This window comes from Lissotriton vulgaris, chromosome 1_1, assembly GCF_964263255.1.
Source record: "Lissotriton vulgaris chromosome 1_1, aLisVul1.2, whole genome shotgun sequence".
In the NCBI taxonomy this organism is placed as follows: Eukaryota; Metazoa; Chordata; class Amphibia; order Caudata; family Salamandridae; genus Lissotriton; species Lissotriton vulgaris.
Genome location: NC_141685.1, coordinates 1310844244 through 1310868970, shown reverse-complemented (window position 1 = coordinate 1310868970; position 24727 = coordinate 1310844244). Strand labels below are relative to the sequence as shown.

The 24727-nt window shown below is 46.9% G+C and overlaps 1 protein-coding gene across 1 annotated transcript in view; it reads right to left on the bottom strand.

Moving 5' to 3' along the window:
• Nucleotides 1–15129, bottom strand: part of MARCHF9 (membrane associated ring-CH-type finger 9) — a 459926-nt gene extending 444797 nt beyond the window's left edge. Inside the window, exon 1 of the mRNA XM_086936523.1 lies at nucleotides 14646–15129. Coding sequence (XP_086792649.1) covers nucleotides 14646–14972 — 327 coding nt within the window. The 5' untranslated portion in view covers nucleotides 14973–15129. The remainder of the gene's footprint in view (nucleotides 1–14645) is intronic.
• Between the last annotated feature and the right edge of the window lie 9598 nt (nucleotides 15130–24727).

Below are 24727 nucleotides of genomic sequence, written 5' to 3'. Positions count from 1 at the left end.
AAGAGAATAATATAAAAACCTTGGCCACCCATTTACCAGCTATCCACATGTTTTGGAGAAAGAAGCAGATTTTGACTCATATATCTGTCTGTTAAGGGGAGATGAGCAACAATGCAGATTCTCACATATGCATTTGGAGAACAAACACAAGGGGTCGATTGACTTAGACACAACAAGAAACACACAGGCTTTGAGCCTTTGGCCTCCACGGGACATTAAGGCGGCAAGGTTTGTGGTTTGCATAACAGGTTTATTGAAATATGCATGCAAGGTAAGGCTATTGGCTATTTCTTTTTCACAGAAAGAAACAATAAGTGAGGTAAATGATTCCAATAGTGGGTATTTCCTTTACACCGGTGTCCGTCCAGCCAGTCCTAAAGAAGGCAAAGCAGACAATGTGAGTGCACCTGTGCAACAGAGACCATACAACGTAAGTCTATCTCCCATAGTCTACACTCTGGGAAGGGGCACCATTTATCTTAGCAAACACAAGGAGATGATGGACGGAGCACTGAAACTTTTCAGACACTCACCCCTAGTCACAGATCTGGATTGAATCCATCATCGTTCTTTAGCTCACTTCGCCACCCCAGTTCAGACACAGCCATATGCAAATCAGTCTGACCCTGTGCCTCATTGGAACAGTCCAGCCCGAACTGCCAAGCCATGTCTTCCCTGGACCGGAAACAAGCATCCTGGGACCGGTTTCGGGCTAACAGCAAAGGCAAAGCAGACAAGGTGAGTGCACCTGTGCAACAGAGACCATACAACGTAAGTCTATCTCCCACAGTCTACACTCCGGGAAGGGGCACTGTTAATCTTTGCATGGCACAATGGCCTCTCACCTTCTCTATCTCTACTGGTTCCTCTCCATGTGTGGCCTTTTATTGATCGCTTGAAGGGTGAACATGTCACCCTATCCACCCACCCCTGATTGATGTGTGAGGACTACTCTCTTTCTCCACATGTGGATTTTAGTGTAACTGGGGCATTTTAGAGAAAGTTCCCTTGGGGTGCAACAAGTTTTTGCACCCCCTACTTGCATACCCCGATGGCGAGGGGGTGGAGGGAGAGAGCGTGCATGTGTGTGCGTGTGTGCACGTGTGCAGGCACAACCTTAGTACATCAGGATAGCAACCACCATTCATGACCACCAGGTGGGAAAGTGGCTGCTGTAATAGAGTTTCAAGCGTAGAAAAATGAGAATGGGAACTGTGATCCTGAATGTTTGGGGGAGCGGTCAAAAGGTTTAGGGACAGAACATAGGTGTGGAAAGATGAACACAATACTTCGTAATTATTTTGTTGGCTTTCCCCTACAGCTAGCTGCATATAAAATATAATGCACGCACCTTGAATGAAAAATAAATGCAAGTTAAACTAATCTGTGGGAACTCCGTCGTGTTTGGGGTAGGAAACCTCAGTTGGCAAATGTGACCATTGTAGATGTCTGTGTATAACAGGAGCGTCCCAGATGTGAAACCTTTTTGGTGAATAGTAACATGTTTTTCACAGCGTTTCGAAGTTGCAGCCTGTAACAGAAAGCACTGTGAATACTTAATTGTTTAAAAACGTCATTCCACACAACTTAATACAGGCTGCTGAAAGATGCACTGAGAGTTTAAATATAAGTTGGCTTTATTTCAACATATATATCTTTAGTAAAATACATTTAGACTACCATGAGCAAAACTGTTTTCATGAGTTTACATTAAGAGGGCATGCTCTAGAACTCAGCTACTGAAACTCCTCCACTACTTTTAAAGAGAATAAAATCTTTGCCACCATAAAGCTCGAATGGTTCTATTTATAATAGCCTGCATTGGCTCCCAGGCAGCCTTTAGATGTGCTGAATAACCAACAGCACAAATTTACATTTCTTTCAGGTAGCAGACACCATGCAGGGAAGGTTTGTTTCTTCTTTAGCTGTCTGTCCATTTTTCTGTCCCTTTAGAGTTGTTGCCACAAAATCTCTCTCCCCACCCCCCCCCCCCACCCCCCAATGCAAGCTCTGAATTGTATTGATTGGTAGGTTGGAGCCTATTGGTGTCCAGAGACGACGCGTGTACCTTCAGAAGTATAGATCTATCGGCAGGATGAATCCATCGCTCTCATCTACAGAGAGCTCTCTCCTGAGAAAGTCCCAGGGGCTAGGCTCATTCTCACTTTGGAAGGCAGGACCTGTTGCAATTAGTATCTACCTTGTAAGCGCCTGGCGTGAGTCCATCAGGGTGGTTAGACTAGGATTAAGAACTTGTGAAAAACATTTCCTAGATCTGGACTGTCTGGCCCTTTCTGCCCTCACTCCTGGTTTGCTTGCTCTTCTAGCAAGAGAGATGGATTTGCCTAGAATGGTTATAACTTGGTAATGGACCAGAAAGTGTAGGAGAAGCTCACTCTGTACATCCTCAGAGGTTGCTGTTAAAGACTGCAAGGGGCTACACTGCCTGTTATCCATTATATTTAGGGTGCAAGTTCTGCTAAACTAGAGGAGATCCTCCTGCAATTACTAAGGTTTTAAGCCAAGTCACAGCTAGCCATGATCAAGTGTGCTGGGGCAGCAAGTTACACTAGCAAGATTAAGCGGCAAATATTGTGGTACAATGAAAGAGTGCGGGAGGGGCAAAAGCAGCTAGATTACACAGGGTCACAGACATTGTCAAAGAGTTTAAATTCCATCTTTCCTCTCTTCCTCTTTTTAGTCACACACATTCTTCCCTTTCTCTCTTTAATTACAGAAAGTAGCGAACCCTCCCTCAGTTTAGAAGCAACTCTCCATGCTGATCTGACTTTGGTCTGTGTCCAATGTAAGCAGCTGTGTAATGTAAGCAGCCGTGCCTAAGGGAGCTAGATGATCTTACAACTCCCTGAGAGCAGAAGGAAAGGGTGAGATCCTGAAGCATTACAGCATTTGTGGATGATCAGAAGTCATCCTGGTTCAATGATATCTTGTGTGAGTCAAGAGCTAGGAAACCAGAAAAGGTAACCCTGGAGACCATGTAGAATAAATATGTGCTTACCTGTTATGGAGACTGTTAGACCTGGCTCTTTTGACAGGTTTACCCACAAAGTTTTGCTTTTTGTTTCCTTTTTTTCTGACCCTGTTTTTGTTGGCTATAGGATTCTGGGCACTTTACCACTGCTAATCAGTGCTAAAGTGCATATGCTCTCTGTATAAATTGTGATAATTATTGGTTATCCATGATTGGCATATTTGATTTACTGATAAGTCCCTAGTGAAGTGCACAGTGTGTTCCAGGGCCAGTAATTCAAATGCTACTAGTGGGCTTCTAGCACTGGTTGTGCCACCCACATGAGTAGCCCTGTAAATATGGCTCAGGTCAACCACTGTAGGGTCTACGCATGCAGTTGTAATCTGCCATGTTGCCCTGGAAAGTGCATCCACTTGCCAGGCCCCAACCTTCCCTTTTCTTACATGTAAGGCACCCATTATGGGCGGCCCAAGTTACCCTCATCGGCAGGGTGCAGTGTATGTGAAAGGTAGGACATGTACTGGTGTGTGTGACATGTCCTGATAATGAAATACTGTGTATTTTGTTTTTCACTATTAAAATGCCATATGTCCCATAGGCTAACATGGGAGTTGCTGTGTAACATCTTAGAAGACTTACTTTCCATAGGGACAAGATAAGATGTAAGATGTAACTCAAAAGTTACATCTCTACAAACCAGACTGATCCCTACGCTCAATCAACCAACTACTAATAAAACCTCCTCTTGTAAAAAAGACCAGACAAGGTGGCCGTGCCTTCTCCCTTGTGGGGCCGACCCTGTGGAACAGCCTGCCCTTTAGTATTAGGCAAATTTCCAACCACTTCTCCTTCAGGAAAAAGCTAAAAACCAACCTGTTCCTGGAGGAATAATTGGATTGGTCAGCTCACCAGACTACAGCTCATTTGCAAAGTTCCTCCCTTTCTACATCCTAGCGAGCAAAGCGCGGAGATACCCCATCCGGGGTCGATTCTTGCGCTATACAAGAAATTAAATAAATAAATAAATAGAGAAATAGAGTTTAAGCTCTCTGAACTCCTAATGTATTAATGCCCCTTTTGGTTAAAGCGGATTTTAAATTCTGCATTTGAAAATGTCACTTTTATAAAGTGGGTATTTTCTTACTTTACCATCATGTGTGCCTCTGACTGTTTGTGTAGTCAGCGTCTGGTGTTGGAATGACAGGAGTTGGGGATGTGCATTAAATCTAGACAGTCACAAGTCGGGTTGAGGTGTGCTCAGCCTTGCCTGGGTGACTCATTGTTGGGCTGAATAGACCTGGTCTTCATATAGAGTGGTGGGAGGCGTTTTGCTTGCACGTGAATAGGCTGTGTATCCCTTTCACAATGCTGTCTCTGCCCCCTGTGGTCATGCTGTACCAGAGAGGACAAGGCTGGTATGGATTGGGTTCAGAGATCCTTACCACAAAGAGAAAAGGACAATTTGGGGTATAAGTATTGGACCTAAAACCTCAAGACTTTAGATAACAAAAGGAAACAAGAGGAGCATGCCAAGAAGAAGAGCGGAAGAACTGTGTGAGGAGTGCTACCTTTTCTTAGTGAGGGGTTGGTTGGCGCTTTAGGAGATTCTTCAAGGGCTTGTGTGTGCTTGCCTCCTGTTGGAAGTCTCATCGATACAAAAGACTTCAGGGGAAAGATCCATCCTATCTCTGAAAAGAAAGACCTGCCTGGGAGATGAGCTGGAGAAGCTGTGTGAGGAGGGACGAAGCAGCACCAAGAAATCCCTATGAGGCACAGTCCCCTCCCTTTGGAAAAGTTGCTGCGAGGTGTGTCGCCGGAAGAGCAAGGGAGCCCTGGGTCAGCCGTCTGCCACTGCCGAAAGAGGTACCGTCCAGGGCAGGCCGTCACCCGTTGTGTTGTCTGTAGGAGTTCCAGCCCGGAGTCCAGTGAGGTCTTGGGGCCAGGGAACCTCCCCTGCACCAAGGCCGGGTGGCCCGAGATTTTCAGCAGCTCAGCCGCAGGCTTACGGCAGCTGCAGGGATCAGTTCAGCAGATGGTGGAGACCGGTGAAATGTCTCCCGTGTGGAGAGCCTGAACTGGCCCTCCCTCTCCGTTGTAGCTACACACCGCAGGAGCCATGAAAGATTGGAAATCAGCTGCAGGATATGAGGTAAACCCTCTACGGAGGTCCCGATCCTGCTAAGGCTCCTGTATAATTACCATGTACCATGTGAAAGCAGCACAGAAGCACAGCGGCTGCATGTTTCAGGTGCAAAGTGGTTATTTGGGCACAATGTTGCATGGTAATTCAGGTGATTATTGATATTCACCTACAGTTGTGTGCCCTGATGTGGGGCCATGAGTCGTTTTATACCCTGCAGTGACAGGTAAATGTGACTTATGTCAGGAGTGAATATGTACAGTGAAGGTGTTAGGCAGAATGAGTTCACAATGCTTTTCTTTTTGATATGTGCAACTTATAGGTCTTTGCCTTATTGCACTAAATGTGGTGTTGAGACAATTGCCTAGTTGGCAGAAGTGATTTATGACCTATGTAATGTCGTGACCATTGCCTAGTTGACAAATTGAATTATGTTATTATGGTCTAATGTGTTTTTGGAATAATACAAAGGATATTTTTATATAACCTTGTGTGGAGTCTCTTTTTGTGGTGTGCCTAGTGTGTCACTAATGTGTGTGTATGTTGCGCAAACGCTTTTCACATTGCCTCCGGGATAAGCCTGACTGCTCTGCCAAGCTACCTAGGGGGTGAGCAGGGGTTATCTTGGGTTTGTAACTCCCTTACCCTTACTAGAGTGGTGGGTTCTACTAAGCTTAGGTGAATACCCTAGCCAACCAGAAACCCCATTTCTAACAGAGACCACAAGAGGGTTAGCCACGGCTTTGGGGAACTGAGGTTGACTCCATAGCCCAAAGACATTCGGGCAAGCTGAAGCCTTGGAGAACTAAATTGAACAGAGCCATTGATGGAACCTAAGAGTGAGGAGGAGCCTGTGGGGCTTCGGGACGAGCAGAAGATTTAGAGATCTGGGGATGAGTTGTAATCTTGAGCCTTAGTTTGTGCAGAGTACATGGGGAGCTGACAGTGAACAGAAGCCAAGGGAGTCTCAAGTTGAAGATGTGTTTCATTGACCCGAGTGTCAGCAGGGCTCTGGGTAAAAGTGAGCAAGAGATGCAGGACCTAACTGTGAACAGTAATATTTGGGTACCAAAGGGGGAGCAGGATTCCAATGCCACCAGAGAGGGAACAATAGCCTCTGGGGACCTCTGTGTGAGCAGGAGCCTCTGGGATTTGAGTCTGTGCAGGAGATCCAGGATACCTGATTGATGTGTTGATTGAGTACAGGATGTGTAAAGCACCGGCAGTTACCTCCAGAAGGAAGTAGCCTGGTGACCCTAGAGTGGAACTGAACTTCAGGGTTTGAGGGAAAGTGGCTACGTTTTGACCCACTGATAATAAGCAACAGCCTCACCGCACTGAGGACGAATAGGACATGCAGTTCCTTGAGAGTGAATAGAAGCCAGACCTACAGATAAACATGATTCTCTGCTGACCTGTTGGCCAATGGACAGTGGGAATCCCCATCTACCAGCAGGAGCTTTAGAGGCTACTGGCAGAGAGGAGACTCTGGGAACTGAGGGTGAGCAAGGTTTAAGGAAGACTCTTAGACCTGAAGATGAACACTGGAGACCTATGAATTAACTGCAGTGGAATAATGGTGTTTACAGACTTGACCAATGTTACTGACCCTACAAGCTGCAAATCGATTCATGTACCATAAGTGTCTCCTAAAATTAGCCCCAGCACTAACCAAACAGCCCCAGTGCTATTTCAGGTTCCAATCCGGCTCTGCCCCGGCCACCATTATATTATGCAAATGGTTACAGATGCTTGTGCACCCTTATCTGTAATACGTATCAGGTCTGCACACCTTTTACGTCTGTGCAATAACAATCGGGCATGCCCTTGTCTGCATGGGGGTCTAGACCCGTGCAAATAATGAAACACTCTGCCTTTGTGCATGTGGCGGTTTACAGATGTGGGAGCAGTGGCAAAGAAGCTGCCTGGAGGGTCGTTGACTGTGCACTACCTAGTGGCGGCATACCGTCAGTGAACCCCTGAGAGCAGTCCTTAGAAAGAGTAGCACAGAAATCACAGGGACACCCCAGAAATCCCCTGGAGACTGGTATAGTAAGCACTGCACCCATACAGGTATGTGCAGTAACACACTGCACTCGCCTGCAGGGGATGTCTGTTCCCTCTACACACTGACACCGGCGCACCTCCAGTGAAATAAGGGTCTGCAGTCCTGTCCTTCACTAATGCGCTCTCCTCAGGGCACATGCGATCTGCCAGAGTTTGCACATTCTCTGAAGACAGTACATGTTTCTGTGTAATCAGGTGTTGCCCCAGTCTGTGTTAGGCACACGGAGTTAAGGGTAAGACCCAGCACGGACCATGAAGGTATGCCAAATGCATAATTTAGGTATTGTGTTATTTCTGTCTGCTGATCAAATCGGTGCCAAGAAACCTTCTCTGTGTTTATTTTCAGTGAGTTTAAAGAGCCCTTCCCTGCCCTCGGAAGTTCAGCAGACAATAGAAGACCAGTACTGACAAATTGCCATATACTTATCCTGTGTTCCTTGACAGTAGCTTTGTCCAAGGCATCGTTTGCCGGTTGTCTCCATTAGCCTCCTGCTGGAGGCTGTACCAGTGCAGGGAGCTGTGCTGTCAGTTCACACCCACAGCTGCCTGCTGTCCTTGGTCCTATGGCCTAGTACCAGACCTCTGCTAGGAGTCAATCACTGCCTGGGACCAGCTAAAGTTTCAAAGGGGATTCCGAGAACTTTAAAGTTCTCGCCAAGATTAAGTCAAGAGGACGAAAGACAATGAGACAAGAATAATAGATAAACGAAATGGTTCAAGGTATATTAAAATGGTCGCTGCCACGAAAGCCCTTCACACATAAGAATGCTTGTGTGATATACAGCAATCTATCCACAATGGCTAAGACGAGGATGAGGCTGCGGTTGGTTCTCCCCCTTGAAACATCAGAAATGATTTAAGTAAAATGTCCCGGGCCTTTAGAAAATGCACAAGTGGGCATACTAAACAAAACAACCGTATAGTTGCATGTCATTGCAGCTTGTGCAAGAGTGAGCATGTCCAGGTGTCTGCGGCTTTTGATTTTGATGTATACTTTGAAGCACACAGTCATGTCCAAAGGAAAAATTGTGATTGGGCGAGCACTGTGTTTTCTATGAAAACAATGCTTAATTTGAGCCGGTGGCACCTTAATCATCAGAACCAGAGTTTTTCAAGACCACCAGTTAAGGACACGTTCATTTATGGTAGTGATATGCGCCGAATCACAGATGTTGAGCGGATGCCGAGACTCGCAACCTGATTCCCCAGCTCCAAAGTCAGCAGCTCTGGTCATTACGCCACATCATCTCCCGACTTTCACGGTTAGTAGTTGGTTCTGTTTTATGTGGCGCTAATAGGAGAAATGAGCTGGTGCAAACTGCCTCCTGACGAGAGCCCAAGCACTTTTTTTTTTTTTTTTGCAAATTAACCACTGTTTAACGAAAATATTAATTAGCGCATCCATCCTGCGCTACATCATTTGCATATTTTAACAAAAAATAATGTTTCTGGCTCATACAGATCAAATGTTATTATAGGTGCTGTACTTCAGGAGCAGTGCCACGCCAGACACCTTTCATTGTCGATTGCTGTCATTAGCCATTAAAAGAGGTGCCAACGTTGCCCAGGTAGTGTAAAGATCCCTAGCCCATAGACTGAAACAGACGCTTTGTCTAGAGGAGGAAGAAAACCTTTCTACGTTAATTTCTTCCAAATAGGGGGGGACAGAATGATTCCTCCTTTGTCCTTTTTTTTCTTTCACTATTAATACATTCATGTTAACAAAAACACAGATCAGATGCTGCTACCAGACCTGCAGTTATTTCAAAAGGACATCCGCATCCCAATTATGTTGCATTTGTTTCTAAGTTAACCTGTCTTGAACCCTCAGGGCACCTTTTAATGAGACACATAAATGATAAAAAATAAACCTTGTCACGTCCTCAATGCCACACAGTTCCAGTGGCCCAGAATACACTGAACTTTACTGAGCACTCAGGGGCATATTATCAAGGGGGTTTATCTCCGCTTTTTTGGCTTTAAAAGCCAAGAAAGCGGAGATAAAATTATCTCCCTATTACCTAGCTGTCGCTAACACCAGTTAGTGACAGCTAAAAGGAGATAGCGACCATCCTGGGCTCCACTTTGCATGTCAGTGATATTTATCACTAATGACATGCAAAGTGGGCGTGCCAAGATGTTAGCGACTGGAAACAGTCCCTAACATCGCTATCTCCTATTACCAACTTTTGGAGATATTCGCGCTAAGCGCGAATATCTCCAAAAGCTAACACCTGCCCTGAGCAGTTCTTAGCCATGTTATCCAATGGGAGGTGGATAACATGGCTAAGAGCATTTGCTCGATAATGCATGAATATCGCTGACTTTTCAGCGATATTCATGCATTGCGGCCGTTTTTTATCGCATTTGCGATAAACCTTGCTAATAGCAAGGTTTATCTGCGATAAAAATCGCCGATGTGCGGCGATAATTTTTGTCTCTAAACAAGTTAGAGACAAAAATTATCCCTAGTTGTTGGTAATATGCCCCTCAGTTTGTTACCGGAGTTCATTTGCACGTGAGTTTACCAAACAGAAACCAGTTTAGTTGGAAGCATTTTCACAGACGTCAACTCGACTCGTCACTTCCTTGTTTCAAATGAGAGCCGTTTACCCAAGTGAGTGGCTCGTGCAGGCGCTGGATGGAAGAACTGCCTTGTAGGGCCTGTGTTACCAGGATTATTATGCATACACCAGCACCTTTCAGATAACAACACTCGCTCACTGCAGCATCTCTTCCCATAATGAAGTTACTCAATTTACAGTACTTATTTCGAAATCAGTTTTATAATTGTGCGCAAAGCCTCGCCAGCTTGATATTTCCACAGCACCTAGGTTCTGATTTGAAGCAACAAATGTACCGCCATTATACATTTTAGAAGATATATATACTCTATTAGTGTATGCCTCACTACGAAATGTCGGTAGCACTGCTACGCTGATCTCTTAATGTTGTATAATTAAAGTATGCTTTGTGTCCTGTCTCAGTTTTCCATTTCTCTGTATAATTCGGAATACTCAGTAGCCATGTCTTCCCTGTAATTACCCGAACAATAGCATTGAGTCTGCATTATTTATAGACCGTGTATTGTCTTTTCTGGGCGAATAAGAAACAGAGAAGGATAATAACAACCTTTAACATCTCGTATCGCCTGCCCCCTCCCAAGGTGCCCATTCAGAAAGCAAGGTTCTAGGTCAATGAATTCCAGTAATGAAGAGGCGCGCTCTGATTGCGCACAGCAACAGCGTGCACCAATGAGGGCACGCCGCTCGCACCGCCGCGCCATTAACCCGTCAGCAGCCGTGAACACAAAAGGAGGCGACAGATGCAGGTGCGCGGAAGTGCTCTTAGGGATCTGGGCCAGACACACTGAGTACAGAGGGGACACCATGCTCTGTGCAGTCCTGCCAATGGAGCAGAAGCTCGAAATCTTCGATGGCAGCCATTTGGGGGGGGGGGGGGCAACAAACACATAATGGACCTTATCAGGCAACCAGTGGTTGGTTTTTCTTGTGACCTGCTTTTGCAAGAGACCCGAGAGCAAGAGCCAAGGGTTCCTCATAGCTCAGTGTGCCACCCCACCTCCCCACCCCAAAAAAAGCTCTAGAGGGCCCTGTCAAGTATCACCCCAAGAGCCAGACATCTCACTTGTTTGCTATGAGCAGGCCCAGCCCACAGAGCCGGTCCACATAAATGCCCTGCAGAGAAGCATGACTTTTTCAACACAACATGACCCCACCGAAACAACATGGCCCTAGAGAGAGGGGATGCCCCTAGAGTGATTAGATGGCCCTAGAGTGACAGCAAGGCCCTACAAAGATTATGAGTCAAAATTGCTTACTGAGGAAAAGATGCGGGGGTCAAAATTTAGTGCAAGGGTTCAATGCTCGCTGCAGCAATCTGTTTGCAACCTGTAGGTAATAGATTGGAAACGAATCTAGAATCACCTAGCCTTGCTTTTTAGGATGGTGAGAAAAATTGTAGCATTTGACAATAATGACCCCACCATTTACTTGGACACATAACACATTTTAAAGTGCTGGTGTGAGCTGGGTTCACAGTCAACATGATAGGCAGAGCATGCATGTACATCTCAATATCTGTAACAAGGGGTCAACACAACCTTTTTGTTTGGTGCTTAATTTTGTGTTTCCAAGCCTTCCTGTTGTGGAAAAAAAGCAAACAGCACTATGACAAAAACTGATTTGTCCAGTCAAAGAATGAGGTCCGTTACTACAGGTGGTATCGAAACTTGGTTCTGCAGACACTGCAGCCGACAATGAATCCACTAAGACACACCTCGATCCTTTTTTTGGAAAGCAGTTTAAAATTCTTTAAAAAATAAATATGTTGAATGCACATTATTTATGGTGTTAGTTTATTTAAATCACTTATCACCGATTTCTCCCCAAAATGAGTTTGGATCAAAGATAAACGTTACCACTGTTAGTGTGAATTATTCCCATTAGAACAAGACATGTTCTTTATGTTTAAAGGTAACTCTAAATGTTAATTTGTTTCGATATTAACACGGAGACCACGTATGGAAGATATGCCGTTAAAAATAACTAACATACAGAAAAAAATAAACATCCCTAAAATAATAACGAGGTTGTGGCCCTGTTTTGCTAAAAAGGATGAGGCAGCTGCCTCAGGCAGCTGCAATCTTCCTGACAGTAAACATAAAAGAAAGACTGTCCATGATCACATCACTCTGTACCTTTCGTTTTGGGATAAGGAGGCCAGGTTTTTATAAGGTGGGTGAAGTCACATTGACAGGTACCCTATAAACCTGCTCCTGGTCCAGAATTATAGACAGCTTTGCTCAGGAGGGGTGTGGCAGAAGTTACTTCTATCATTTGCAGTTCCCAGAAGAAGCTGCCATTTCCTAGTTTCGGGTGTATGACCTGTGTTTTTTATTTTGTACATACATTGTATTCCTTTGTACTGACACAAACTGAACCCAGCACATCTTTCCTGGGCACATTGTGCTATCAGTGGACAGCCCCACTCCTCATAGGCAATACGAGAGCTGAACTAGTAGTTGTTTCAAGTGTTTAATTCGATGTATTTCTTTTTGAAGGAGAGTGAGGCTGTGTGTTAAAGTGCCAATTAATCGATAAAATAGAGAGCAAAAGCAAGGAAAGTACACACACATGGATTACTTTCAGCCCCACCCACGTTAAGTGCACTGTACACGACAACTTAAAATATACAAGGCAACCATCTTTGTGATATAAGTGAGTGAGCTCTGCTTAATGGCAATAGGCTTTATCTGTTAACAGGAGATGCTCTTGTCATTGAAAGCATCAACCCTAGTTGATCAGGGAATCGACCTTGCTTTCAAGAAGTTGGAATGACGGATCTCTGAAGACAGGCTGCCAAGATAGTGCAGATTTCTCTCATTCAGTGACAGGAAGGGATTCCGAACAAGCATTATGAGGCCTCCTAGCATATGCCCCCACAGACGTACATAATGCATGCATGCATGCAGAAATATAACTGCCATATCCGTTAGGGTACCCTAAAAAAAACTCAGTGGTGGTTCTCTTGCATCAGAGCTCGATCAGCATCTAGGTACATGGAGAGGTTTTTCAATGAACTTGTGCCTCTGATAGGCCGGCTGAATCAGTCAGCTTTAGTGATAGTGATAGAGGAGGCCCTGTCTCCAGACACGCCGGCACCGACACTCACACAACCTCCAACTTCAACTGAGCAATGGGAACAGAGATGCCTTTGGAGAACATTTCCTCAATGAAACAAAAACACTGGCCTGTAGAAGCCCAGTATCAGCACAGGTATGGCCTAGCTTGAAAACCAAAAGATCACTAGCTCTGAAAAATAAAGATGGGGAGCATCCATCCACTGGCTCGGCCAGGATTCAGGCGGCGCCTTCGATGGATGGAGGCTCCTGTGTGTCATGGGAGGCTGCACATGGCCACTAATTCCACCACAACATCCCACTCTGGAAAGCATGGCTAGTCCAAGGGTGCTGCTTCCTTATAGTGTGCAATGGCTCCAGTGTGTAAATGCCAGCATCCTAGCTGCTGGTACCAACACCGTGGAAGAAGCCGCTAGCCGGTATGGTGCTTGGAGGTATAGATAGAATGTCAACAGGTCGAGAGGAACCACTACCAGCCCCAGACGAGCCTGGGTCACGGCCGCATCCATGACAAAGACTGAGCTCGGCCTGAGGGAGATCATTCGGTGCCTTTCGATACAACAGTGTGGTGTGGTGCGTTGAAGTAATGGCTGCGCCCTAGATTGGAAAGCCTGACATCCCTCACAGATGCCTGGTAGGGGAAGGGAGGGCCTATGCTGCCCTGATCTAGAAATGGCATCCTTCGGGCCTGCCATCCTGTGGCTCCTAAACTCTCCTGGGCGCGCGGTTGGAGCAGCGGTGGGCATCGCGCTTTCCAGAGCTTACAGCGTCATCCTGTGCCCTGGTGATGGGGGTGCTCGTGCAGCACCCACCTCTGACACATACTGCACACAACTGCCCGGCGCTCTGGAGCCCAGCACAGCGAGGCGCTGCGAGTCTCGCGCGCGGTTCATCTTTGCCGGAAGTCCCTGGGTCCGGCAGGTCCACATACACCTGCTGTTTGCTCCTGGGCATGGCACGCCCAGGCGCCTTTTGTCTTTGCCACTGGTGGTAACACATCCAGACAGCCCTGCTGTCACGTCCAGATACACGTGCCATTGCTGGTCACGCCCACACACCTTTCCCACTACACATAACAAAACCAGACACCATTCACCCCACAGATGGAACGCTCGAGTATTTTTTTTGAAGTGTGCATTGAGAACCCAGACACAACTGTTTGTGGTGAAAACCAACTCATGGGCTTTTGCTCCTGTTGTCGACACCCAGCCACTTTTAGATGTCTACACCCAGCCACTTTTAGATGTCTACACCCAGCCACTTTTCGATGTGAAGTGTGCAGCCCCAGATACATTTTAAGTACGTGTTTACACACTAACATATGCTTGCTTCTGGTTGTGATACCCGACCACACTACCCTCGTCACCTAGGGTTTTGAATGGCATGGCCACACAGCAGAGCCCTTTGTGATGGGGCTTTAGCGCGCCTGGGCACAGGTGTACCACACAGCCATGCGCGTATGCCCGGGGCTATGCAGCATCGGTGTCCCCGAGCACCTCAGTCCACACAATTTAGTCCCGTTTTATAGCAGCGAATACATCATATGCCCAGAGGATCACACAGCCAGACTCAGTCCCCTATACCCCAGGCACAGGCCCACACACGCCTGATCACAAAGACTTGGCCACGGCACACAGACACATTTGCAGATGAGGATGGCACGCCGATACACTAAACAATAAATACGGTGCCCCCTGGAGGAGCACACACCCTTCGGGGGGCTCCCCCCGGGAGGCAGGGTCACACAGCCTGGCGCCGCAGGTGGGACGGGGTCCCGCACTCACCTGCTCGGGACCTTGGAAGCAGATCCGACACTGGGGGGTCCGCATGCCGCTGTCCAGGCTGCTGCTGAGGGACACCGCGTCCAAGGGAGGCGCCACCTTCTCCTCCAGGCCGAGGCTGCGGGGCCGCGGGGGGTCGGCCACCCCGGGCCCATAGTACTCTTCGTCATCGTCCCCCCGGGAGGCGCAAGGGGGCCAGCCGCAGCCACCCACCCCCAAACCCCGCATGGCTCTGCTTCTGCTGCTGGGCTCCGGGTCGGACCCCGAGCGCATCAACACCAGGACCTTCAGTTCATTGAAAAACATCCGGATCCGGTACTTGAACATCATTTACCGGTCCTGCCCCCTCCCCGGCCCAATCTGTCAAAACGGACCCACCAAGAAACTCGGAAAAAAGCACTCAAAAACACAAGGTGTCCAAATTCAAAAACCCCAGGGGGGATCCGAGCTGGGGGCTTCGGTTCTAGCAGGCATGGCTTGGACTGCAGCACACTGGGTGGAAACAGACGAGGCCTGATCAATGCAGAGAAAACAATGGGATTCGTATTATTATTCAGACACTAAAGGTGTGTGAAATGAAAACAGAAGAACTGGAGACGTGGATATAAAGTGCCCCCTGCACTGAATAAATAAAACAGCAGGTGCCGATTGGTAAACGGGTGGCAAAGGCAAGTGCAGGGAAATGCAATATATATTTTTAATTATAGGGATGACTAGAAAGCATTCTCTGGCTCGGGAGTGAGAGGATTGGGACAGACGTGCATATGGAAACCAGTGAAGGGATATGAAATAAATATCACCGGGGAGGGGGAGGGGAGGTGTGGAAAATGGAAGGGTTAAACCAAAAGGCCACAACTGAAAGCCAATGAAGCGAAAGCCGTTTTGGGCAAGCAGCGGTTCCTCCCGGGCACATCCCGAGTCCCTTGTTCATTCATTTTCTGCGACAGAGAGGGAGCGTACAAGAAGAAAAAAACACCGCTCCACCGGAAAAATACACATAGGGTCCTCCAATAAAAACACATCTCCAAAAATGTATCAGAAATGACGTGTAATAATCCTGTGATGTTGAGGTTCCTAGTCACATCTCTGGCCAGAGAGTCTGCGGCCCGGGGTAGTCGTAAGGTAACATGGTGGCCCCTCGGCGCCCTGATCCTCGGGTGTCGGCAGCCCTACCGCAGCGGTGCCACCTGCCGGGGTGCAGGCGCCCTATAAGAGACGGACGCCTGGCGCCGCCGCTCGCCCATCTGTGGTACCCGAGCGCGCCCGGGCGCTCCCCTCAGCAGCAGACGGGGCTCCTGGGCCAGCGACCCAACCCAGCATCGCTCGGGGACGCAGCATCCTCCGGTCCCCGGCTCAGAAGGAGGCCGCCGTCATCGCCTCGCGCGTCGGATGCGGGGATGCTGTGTTGTTGTTGTGGCAGCTGCTCGGTCCCCTGCTCCGTGCCTAGCGATGGCTGCGGGCATGCATCCACGGAGAGCGGGGCGGAGAGGAGACGTCTGCGTAGGCCGCTGTCCGATCAGGTGCAGCACAGGCAGGAGAGACCCAAACACAAGGACCCGTGCCGGTTGCAGGAAGAAGCCCGCGCTGAGATAGATGGCTGAGGCACAGGGAATGAATATGGCCTCTTCTTCCGGTATGGCATGTTAAATAAAACATTTATGGAGTGGAGTATTTTCCCCTCCCCCTTGTGTGTGCGCGCGGAGGAGGGGGGAGGAGGAGGACGGAGCACAGGTTGCTGCTGAGCATCTGCAGCCTTGCAGGGAGGGGGTGAGCCGGGATCCAGGGCACGTGGTGCCAGCCCGAGAAATGTGAATCGGGCAAATGGCATCGCCTCAAAGAGCCGGGCATCTGAGGCGGCCTCACTGCACGAGTTTGGAATCCGAGTATTTCAATAATGCTTATTGGACTAAATCCCAAGGCACTACTCAACAAACCAATAACCCCACTGCAGTCACACTGACAGATGCGAGACGCAAACTAATAATCGATAACTTCAATGCAACCACCGCTGATCCGATCAATGGCACCACTAAATGCACACAGCAGATACACTCGTAGATGGCCCCACTGCACACACAATTAACTGATTAATAAAATCACAACAGACACTCTGATAGATGGCCCTAATAGGGACACAGTTCACTGATCGACAATTTCACAGCAGACACAGCTGACTAAAAGTTGTACTGTAGACACACTGATCGATAACCCCACTACATAGACACTGACCAAAAACCTTATTGCAGACACACAGACCTAGTCGATAACCCCACAGAAGACACAGCAATAGCCTGACTGCAGGAACAGGTCCTTCGTGAATAAGTTCTCTGCAGATAGAGTGATCAAAATCCTCATTGCTGACATAATGAACTGATCAATTTCCCCGCCGAAGACTCAACTGTTCTCTAGTCTTACTGCAGACACACCGATCGAAAGCTCCACCCCACTGCAGACACAATTCACGAGTCAATACCTTGACACTGCAGATACATTGATCAAAATCATCGCTGTGACATAATTAACTGGCCTATGTCCTTGTTGCAGACCCTATTGATCAATAAACAGACTGACTGCAGACACACTGTTAATCCTACTACAGAAACACTGACCTGGCCTCTCTTGATGATCCACTGATCAGTAGCTCCACCGAAAACACAAATCACCTTTCAGTAACTTCTTCGTAGACACACTGATTGGTTCGACAATCTACTGCATTCACATTGATGCACAGACTCACTGGAGACACACTGATCTATAGTTTCCTTGAGACTTAATTAGGTGATCCATAACCTCACTGCATCCAATGTGATAGGGCATTCCACTAGGAGAACATTCTCTGATCAATAATTTCACTGTAGACACAAATGGACCAATAACATTATATACAGCACATTGATCAACAACCCCGCTACAGGCATATTGACCCAAGGGCGCTGGAAGTAGGGATATTGGGGGGGGGGGGGGGGGGTGCTGCTGCACAGCACCACCAAAAGTAGACTTGCTGGTGTCCAGAGGTCGAATCAGCAATAAAGATATCTTTACATTTTGATTTTATCTGGTCACTTTTGCAGTGAGTCCAAAGACAGAGGCCAGATGTGTGGCTATGTCTTCTGATACCCTGCAAGCTTATTCCTTTAACATGAAGAATGATGATCTTGCTGGGGTGCAGGGAGTGTGAAAGGAAAGGCTGTAGGATGTCAGTTTTGTTTTTGTAACACAGCAAAATGTAAATACCTGTAAATGAACTGTACGCACATATAAAAAAAAAACAGAAGCTAGAAAATCACAAATTAAGTCATTTTTTTGTAATTCAAATGGAAGCAAAGACTAGGGGCCAGATGTAGGTCGGTCGGTAACGGCCGAAAATCGGTATTTTCGGCCGTTACCGACCGGTATACATGATTTGGCTTGTAGGGGTACAATTTTACAGAATCGGTAACTTTACCGATTCGGTAAAGTTACCGATTCTGTAAAATACCCAATCGGTATTTTTACCGATTCGGTAAATCTCATATGTAGGTGGGACTTTTCTGAGTCCCAAAGGCCCTACAAAATCGGTATTTTACCACACAATCCTATTGTGTGGTAAAATACCGATTTCAGGTGTGCATATGCACATGTGTGCATGCACACCTAGCCATGTGACAGACAGACATGCCCTTAGGGCATGTCTGTGTGCCACATGGAGCACATGCCTATTTGTGGGGTGCCAGAGGGTGTCAAAGTGACACCCCCTGCACCCTTGCAAAATTCGGTATTTACCGATTCTGTAAATACAGAATCGGTATTTCCCATTGATTCCTATGGGCTTTGAAGCCCATAGGAATCAATGGGAAATAACGATTCTGTATTTACAGAATCGGTAAATACCGAATGTTACAGAATCGGTATTTCCACATCTGGAAATACCTACATGTCCACCACATTGATTTACCGATTTTCAATTACCGAATCGGTAAAATTCGGTAATTAAAAATCGGTAAAACAATATTACCTACATCGGGCCCTAAATTGGGTAAAAAAAAAATCATGACGCTTTACATGGTGATGTGCAAATAATAAATATTTGCGGAAACCCAAATTCCACTCACTCATTTGTTCGCTGTACAGTTTTATCAGTAAAATTGCATGTCAGTGTGAATTTGTTTGGCCATTTCAATGGAAAATGTTCTGTCTGTCAATGACAATGTGATACCACACCAGGCTTTAGTAAAATATTTGCAACAATTTACTACAAAATGCAGTATTAGGTACATAACACACCTTTACCACTGTCCTGTTGAAACAGCACAACTCATTGCTGTACTTGTTCTTTGTATAAAACTCTTGGATTCTCCACAGTCCATTTGACTTCAGTGATGTAATATTGATACTAAAGGGGATGATGGTTGGAGCGTTTGAGCAAATCAAACACTCACCCCCAGTCAACTGATCTGGGTTTAATCCATCACCATTCTTTAGCTCACTCCGCCACCCCAGTTCAGACATGGCCATATGCAAATCAGTCTGACCCTGTGCCTCATGGGAACAGTCCAGCCCGAACTGCCAAAGCCATGTCTTCCCTGGACCAGAAACAAGCATCCTGGGACCGGTTTCTGGCATTTCAGCCGTCATCAGCCAGGCTAGCTTGAATCCAGTGGCAAAGGGACCATCTCTGAGAACACGCTCCAAAAAAGACCATCCTCTCGGATTCGTTTCCAACCGCATTGGGACCATGTATGCAGTACGTAAACACATCTTGAACTAAACGACGACTAAGTACTTCAAGACACAAAATAGTCTACCCCCTCTGATTAATAAAGTGGCTCAAAATGAGTCCAATGATTGTAACTAGCAGAACTGAACTCACTGAGTCCCACAACCAGACACCATAATTAATATTACAACATAATAGAAAGATATAAAGGATTTTTATTCATTTGATTCAAAATAGATGTGTCATTTCATAGAAAAACAGATAATTGAAAACAAACGTATCGTAGCAAAAAGGCCTCACATAACCCAACATTCCTTCATTCACTCAAAACCAATCATAAACAATTTCTGCACACTCTCAAATATCTCACTAGTAATCAAACCAACACATCCATCACATGTTCACCACTCATCATTCTAAGAGATTCAGATGTAGCACACTTCATCTGTCCTGCAGCGTCTTCTCAATTCGCAAAGGGAGACCAGATAGCATAATAGCAGAACAGGCTAAACAACGCCAACGCGCGTTTCAGTGCAGTGCCAGATCTCCGGCCACACCTTCAGGGCAGTCAAGGTAGGGAGGGGGGGCAAGAAGAAAGCAAACAGCATACAATTTCAGAACGACAGAAGCGTCTATTTTGAATCAAATGAATACAAATCCTTTATATCTTTCTATTATGTTGTAATATTAATTATGGTGTCTGGTATGCATATAGTGCACAGGCCCAATACTTGCATTACTGGCAACATCCAATCCCTTATCAACCACACGTGGCGATTGAGGGAGACGTGGCGGCACCTACCCCACTACAGGCGGCCCTGTACCATAAATACAAACGGTCACCGACGGATATAGACACAGTGGAAGTGGTGCGATGGGCCTGGCTGAATATAGCGAAACGTGCATGATTAGCTGAATTATATGCCCCAACCATGCCGCTAGAGGGAAACCCACTACTGGGACCATTGACGGATGTGGCAGTATCGCAGAGGGCACGCAAATGCGGACTGACATTGGCGGGAGATCTATACCCAGACGACACATTCCTATTTTTGAAGACCATGTGTGAATCGAGGGAGCCCACGGCATCCAAAATGCTCATTTATTACCAATTACGGGTGGCGTGCAGGACTGGGTATCCAATGTTTCCTGCAGCGCCACCGACGCTATCGGCACTGGAAGATGTTCTTGCAAATAGCTCACCTCGCAGGCTGATAACACATATATACAGAGTCACGCAGGACACTGCCCCTTTTATACAAAATGAATCAAGATTGCACTGGGAGAAAGAGGCCGGTATTAGCATTACAGAGAAGCAGTGGTTATTCTGTTGCACTCAACTCGAACACCTATCGCCCAACTACAGGCTGAGGTTAATACATTTCAATTTTTTACATAGAACATACCACACACCCAAACAGCTATTTAAAATGGGACTATTAGCTGATGCAAACTGCTAGATTCTGTAAAGCAATGGTTTTAAGTAACTGTGCTAAATTATTAAACTTAACTTAACTTAACTTAACTTAACTGCTGGAGGTGCGGAAAACAGGAAGCAACATTTTATCACTTGACATGGGAATGCGGGCCTGTAAGCAGTTATTGGGTGGAAGTATTTAGAAGGATAGGACAGATAGTGGAGGAGTCAATAGACCCGGATCCGCTCCTGGCACTCCTTGGATTTGTCATGACCATACCATGTGCTTCTCAGAAGCTGGTAGCCCTTCTGCTTCTGCTGGCTAAGAGACAAATAGCACTCCACTGGAAGCAAAAAACTCCGCCAACAATATCAAGTCAGGTGAAATCGGAGGTATACTGCAGGGACCAATTGACAACATATTGGGAGCTAATGCCACAGCGCTCCAGGCCGGTAGATATCTGGCAGTCACTAGTGACCTGGTTGGGAGGGGCAGATGTGGATATATGAGTCTGACCATATGTATGTGGGTCAAATTTAAATATTGCAGATGTAGGGTAGGGTATAGACCACGGATTGGATGACAGAGTGTGGGTGTCGAGGTTATAGCGGGAAAAGTCAGAGGATGTCCGGGAGTAAGCGCATGTAGAGTGATCAGATACACGGAGAGGGTTAGGAGGATTGTGACACAGATGGGGACAGGGTCTCGAGATCAGAGGACAGGCAAACACGACAAAAGTATGATTGATGCCTTGATACTTGGATTTGGACCATCCTTCTATACAGAACGCTTCTATTTGTTACTGTTCATTGACTTGTTAATTATGGTTATTGATGCTGTACACAAGTGTATGGATACGAATTCGCAAATAGCAATGTGAATTTAACAAGAAGTGCTGCCTGCCCCCGGGTTGTTGGCTAAATAGCAGTTTATCACTTGTGAGAACTAATAAAGGTTTTTAAAAAAAAAAAAATATTATGGTGTCTGGTTGTGGGACTCTGTGAGTTCAGTTCTGCTTGTTACAATCATTGGCCTCATTTTGAGCCACTTTATTAATCAGAGGGGGTAGACTATTTTGTGTCTTGAAGTATTTGTTCTCCTCCCCTGCTTGTCTGCCGTTTACTAGTTTTCAGGGGGCCCCTCCTATTCATTGACTAAACTACGACTAAGACCGGGGTTCTGGCTGATCTGCTATGATGTTAAGCCACTGTGGGCCACCCCTAAAGAACACACAACAACTTCAAGATTGATTGCACAGGACCTATTTTTGTATAAGGTCTTTTAATCGCAGGATCTTTTGCACAAACCTAGAACGCACCGCCAACATTAAAAATGTTAATGGCTTCATAGCCGGTCTGAGACGTTTATATTTTTACTTTTTTACATTTTGTATCTTGTAGTATTTGATTTGCTATTATTGTATGCAATGGTTTTAATTAACTATGCAAATAAACTTGATTCTGATTCAGTGGCAAAGTGAGCAAGGGACTCACGTCTGAGCATACCCTGCCAACTTAGGGCGAACAAAGCGATACAAAAGGGGAAAACAATGGATTTAGGCCCAGATCTCTGTACTGGGGTGAATGTATGACATTATTCTGCATTCTGTCCATCAACTGTTGTTGTAACATTGATGGCATCACCTCCACTATGAAAATTGTTCCAGCACTATTCCATTGGCCAATAGCCCAACTACAGACACACTGATTGACAGCCACACTCAGGACACTTTTTGATAGTTTTGTCAATGCTCTAAAATAATTAGGAGGGCAATGCATTCGATAAAGTCTTCATACGACTGAGTTCAGAGCAACTTCAAATAATTTACCAAGACAGGATTCTGGGTTGAACTTTATGGGTTATTTAAAATTAAAATCAGTAAAGATGTTGTGTTGTGTAGTTGTGTAGTTGTTTTTCATGTTATTGTTGATCATTTGGTAAATTGATTGTGCTATGCATTGTTCTTTACTGGATGCATTTTTATGAATATATAATTAACATTAGATATAGTCTCCTCAAATACAATGCGCCATATTAAATGGGGTAAATTCTTTGAGAATACCATGAAATTAGAGGCACTTAAATCTAAGGTGGTCAGTGAGCTAGCCCTCTTGACACCACAAACCTGCAGCTTGGATTTCCCTAAAATAATGCTAGAGGCACACATAAAACTTTTTTACAGCCTTAAAGCCTTTTTTAGTAAAACTACCAAACTGGTCAAGGGAGGGAAAAGGTTATATATGGTCAGATGGTATAACGAGGCATGTAAGCTAGCCCGCAGGAATTTGAGTGTAGAACTTAGGTAAAAAAAAAACTGAAAAGTGAGAGAGGCAAGGGATCTATACAGACGTACACAAAGTGCAGCGAAAAGACAGTGGGACGAAGACAGATGGCGGGATCTGAAGTCAGCATGCTCTGCATAAGATTCCAAGCGTTTTTGGGATATTATGAAATGGGATAGGGGAGGAGTGGCAGAACCCTAGCAAAGCAATGTTGCTAAATCCGAGTGTGTGGACTTTTTTAAACGCCAATATGCCTATAGTGAAAAGGGGGGAGAACCCCCACCAGTATCATCCGTCGTTTACCAATCCCACCCCTTCACCCTAAAGGATGTGAGCACAGCGTTAGATTGTGTAACTAATGGTAGAGCCCCGGGCATGGACGGCATTCCTGCCGATGTTTTTTTAAGCAACAGGATGACTTGGTGCCAATAATGTTTATTACTAGCCAATGCTGTGGCAAAGGGTGCTCCGATTCCTTCCTCATGGAAAGGAGCCAAAATTATACCAGTCTATAAGAAGGGTGATAAATCAACCCCAAGTAACTATAGACCAATTAGTCTAATTGACTCAGCTCAAAAACGGGTTGGTCGACTAGTTCAAGGACCTTTTGGAAACGAACTTTCAGCGCCAGGACGCCAGAGGAGCACGGCGGACCCTCAGTGTAGCTGACCCTCTGTAGCTGACCCCTTGTGGATTCCGACCGCCTCCACGACTCGCCGGACCCGCTTCGCGGGTCCCGCAGCGCGTCGCCTGCCAGGAGGCATCATCAAAGTCATCAGGAGGAGCGCGGGGACAGGCGAGTAACCAGCGGGGCTGCGAGCATAGGCAGGGGACTCCAGTGTCCAGGAGCCCCTGCGCGCCCAATCACCATCACCTGGGCTGCTCTCCCCGCTGGCCACGCCCCCCCGCCAACGGAGGTAAAAGTAGACCTCACCTTTTGCCTGTGGGACCTTTTGGAAACGAACTTTCAGCGCCAGGACGCCAGAGGAGCACGGCGGACCCTCAGTGTAGCTGACCCTCTGTAGCTGACCCCTTGTGGATTCCGACCGCCTCCACGACTCGCCGGACCCGCTTCGCGGGTCCCGCAGCGCGTCGCCTGCCAGGAGGCAGCATCAAAGTCATCAGGAGGAGCGCGGGGACAGGCGAGTAACCAGCGGGGCTGCGAGCATAGGCAGGGGACTCCAGTGTCCAGGAGCCCCTGCGCGCCCAATCACCATCACCTGGGCTGCTCTCCCAGCTGGCCACGCCCCCCCGCCAACGGAGGTAAAAGTAGACCTCACCTTTTGCCTGTGGGACCTTTTGGAAACGAACTTTCAGCGCCAGGACGCCAGAGGAGCACGGCGGACCCTCAGTGTAGCTGACCCTCTGTAGCTGACCCCTTGTGGATTCCGACCGCCTCCACGACTCACCGGACCCGCTTCGCGGGTCCCGCAGCGCGTCGCCTGCCAGGAGGCAGCATCAAAGTCATCAGGAGGAGCGCGGGGACAGGCGAGTAACCAGCGGGGCTGCGAGCATAGGCAGGGGACTCCAGTGTCCAGGAGCCCCTGCGCGCCCAATCACCATCACCTGGGCTGCTCTCCCCGCTGGCCACGCCCCCCCGCCAACGGAGGTAAAAGTAGACCTCACCTTTTGCCTGTGGGACCTTTTGGAAATGAACTTTCAGCGCCAGGACGCCAGAGGAGCACGGCG